The sequence below is a fragment of the Sesamum indicum genome, unplaced genomic scaffold (genome assembly GCF_000512975.1).
Source record: "Sesamum indicum cultivar Zhongzhi No. 13 unplaced genomic scaffold, S_indicum_v1.0 scaffold00148, whole genome shotgun sequence".
NCBI lineage: Eukaryota > Viridiplantae > Streptophyta > Magnoliopsida > Lamiales > Pedaliaceae > Sesamum > Sesamum indicum.
Genome location: NW_011628062.1, coordinates 357,633 through 360,386, shown reverse-complemented (window position 1 = coordinate 360,386; position 2,754 = coordinate 357,633). Strand labels below are relative to the sequence as shown.

At 39.3% G+C, this 2,754-nt stretch overlaps 2 protein-coding genes across 2 annotated transcripts; both read left to right on the top strand.

Annotated features, from left to right (window-relative positions):
- The first annotated feature begins 817 nt into the window (after positions 1-817).
- LOC110011326 (serine/threonine-protein phosphatase 7 long form homolog) lies at positions 818-1,581 on the top strand. The gene is made up of 3 exons (XM_020691290.1): positions 818-997; positions 1,085-1,291; positions 1,372-1,581. The coding sequence occupies exons 1-3, from the start codon at positions 818-820 to the stop codon at positions 1,579-1,581; spliced, it is 597 nt and encodes a 198-aa protein (XP_020546949.1).
- An 81-nt stretch (positions 1,582-1,662) lies between these two features.
- Positions 1,663-2,608, top strand: LOC110011328. Its single transcript, XM_020691304.1, has 2 exons — positions 1,663-1,871; positions 1,940-2,608. The coding sequence occupies exons 1-2, from the start codon at positions 1,857-1,859 to the stop codon at positions 2,567-2,569; spliced, it is 645 nt and encodes a 214-aa protein (XP_020546963.1). The 5' UTR covers positions 1,663-1,856; the 3' UTR covers positions 2,570-2,608.
- Positions 2,609-2,754: the final 146 nt, after the last annotated feature.

The window sequence follows — 2,754 nt, the reverse complement described above, 5'->3', positions numbered from 1 at the left end:
GGGCGCTGCCAGCCATTGATTAAGGCTGGCCATTTTTTTTTAAATCTTTTTTTTTAAAAAATTAAAATTTTCCCCCACCCTCATCCACCATTATAAATTGGACGGATGAAGGTGGGTGGAAATTCACTTCATCCACCAGCAAGAATTTTCACCCACCTTCATCTTATACCGTGAGTTTGTCTTCAATTTTTTTTTCACAGAAATGGATAGACGATCAGTCTACGGTCCTCGTGATAGTACTGTATTATCTCAACAAGCCTAACATAGGTCTGACGATATTCCAGATGGTGACCTAGACGCCGTACTCATTTCACGGCGTGCGGATGGTACCTTTTGGAGCTACTTTAACCAAAATAATATGTCCGAGCGTGTACAAGAAATCCTACACCAAATAGGATTTTATGGAGTTTACAGGTGCGGACGCCTTCAATTAAATCAACAACTCATCACTGCATTAGTGGAGAGGTGGCGATCGGAGACGCACAGTTTTCATTTACGTGTAGGGGAAGCCACAATTACCCTACAAGATGTTCAAATAATTTGGGCACTCCCAATAGACGGCGAGCCGGTGACTGAAATTGATTTCGACCGCACAACACAACAATGGCAAGAATATTGCCTTACTTACATAGATTTTAGCCCGGATGCAAATGTGTTGAAGGGCTCGAGATTACAGACATCGGCAATTACATCTCATTTGGCGGAGACATCGGCAATTACATCTCATTTGGCGGCGGTCGAAATTACTTATAATACTCCCCAGGCTGTCGTCGTCTAGTACGCACGTGCCGTTGCATTACTTTTATTTGGGGGATTGATGTGCACAGATTCCTTAGGTAACTATATCTCATTACTATATCTTTCAAAATTAGAAGATATAGAAACCGCGAGGAACTATAGTTGGGGGAGTGCTGTGCTGGCATTTTTATATCGCGAATTGTGCAATGCCAGCACAAAAGGCAAAGCGGCAATTGGTGGAGCGCTGCAATTGCTACAGGTAAAATTGACTAAAAAAGTCTTACACTTTTTTTTTTTTTTTGCTATTGATATTCATTAATAACACATATTTGTATTGTTCATGTAGATTTGGGCGTGGTCACGGATTACGCCACTTTGTCCTGGACTTGGTGCCCAACGGCTATTTATGGGTCAAGTGCAAATGGACAACAATCGCTGGCTCCCAGCAGCACCATATGGTGCTACTTGGAATTGTCAGCACACTTTCACCACTACAGTTCGGGGAACTGTACGAGTAATACGAGAAATTTTGGATGAGATGCAGGCGGATCAGGTAACTAAATTTTAATATTATTCGTATATTTATACCGTGAATTAAATTCGTATTAATTTACATCTTTGTTTTTATTACAGTTCATATGGCAGCCGTATGACATGGACTCGGATGTCATTATGGCTTACGCCGATGAATTGAACCCCCAGTTGTGGAGGTCATCCGTTCTGTTGATATTCTACGCAATAGTTGAAATACATCGTCCCGAACGAGTTGTTCGCCAATTCAGGATGAGGCAGAATGTACCAGAATCGACGGATACCCGTGAGTTGTTCGCCAATTCAGGATGAGGCAGAATGTACCAGAATCGACGGATACCCGTGATATGAGCCTCCATCATATTTCCCGTAAAAATCACACGAGCGCAGATTGGTCTCTGCAACACATACAATACATCAATAGATGGCAAAGACGATATGACACGGTTGTACATAGGCCACTCATTTCTAATAGAAGGGAAACAGAACGAGGTTATTGGGAGTGGTACTACAACATAACAAGAAATTTCGTGTCGTCATCTACTGATAGACGTGTGGAAAGCGGGTACCAACCTGGAGAAGCACCTATGTTGCAAGTTGTGGTACGTTATGTTTTATTTTATATATATTTTTAACAACACACGGCTAATTATTTTTCTACACTTTTCAGGCAAATGAGGTGAATGCCCTTGAAACTTTATGTCGATCTAGACCACCAAATATCGAAGGATATAGTCAATTGGTGGATAGATTTGAACATGGGTTACATATTATCAAGGAGGCTATAACCCAACAGCCACAACAAATTGCTTCTCCATCCGATGATGCTCCCACAACATCCCACAGGCAAAGAAGAAGTTCTAGCCGAATGTCAACTGGTTCAGTTGAGCGTCATGATTTTGGGGTGGATATAGCTGGTCCTTCTACAGTATATCCACCTCAAGATTATTACGTACCTCAACCGACTCAAGATTATTATATGCCTCAACCATCTCAAGGTGATTGGTTTCAATCGACTCCATATATGTCAAATCAAACACAAGATTTTTCTCTTGACCTTGGTCTTGGTTTTAATCAACCATATACACAAGGATATAATATTTCACCAATTCCATTTCCATCATTTGGTGCATATCGTGACAATGTGGAGTCAAGTTCTGAAACATCAAGTCGATTTGTTGGTGAAGAAAATGAGGCGCAAAATGAGCCAGTTCAAAATGTGGGCGAGGAAATTAGAAGACCTCGACGTCAACGCCACAGACGACATTGTGGAACGGGTGGACATTTTTTATATTTGTAATTGTATAATTTAATGTAATTTTTTACAATTGTACAAAATAAATAACTATTACATTTGTACCCTTAATTGTAATTTTTTAAGTTAATGCAATGTTAATTTTATTAATTATTGATTTTAGTATATTGTTAAAATTAATTATATATAAATTAAATTATATAATAATAATTTAAACGAAAAAAAAAAAA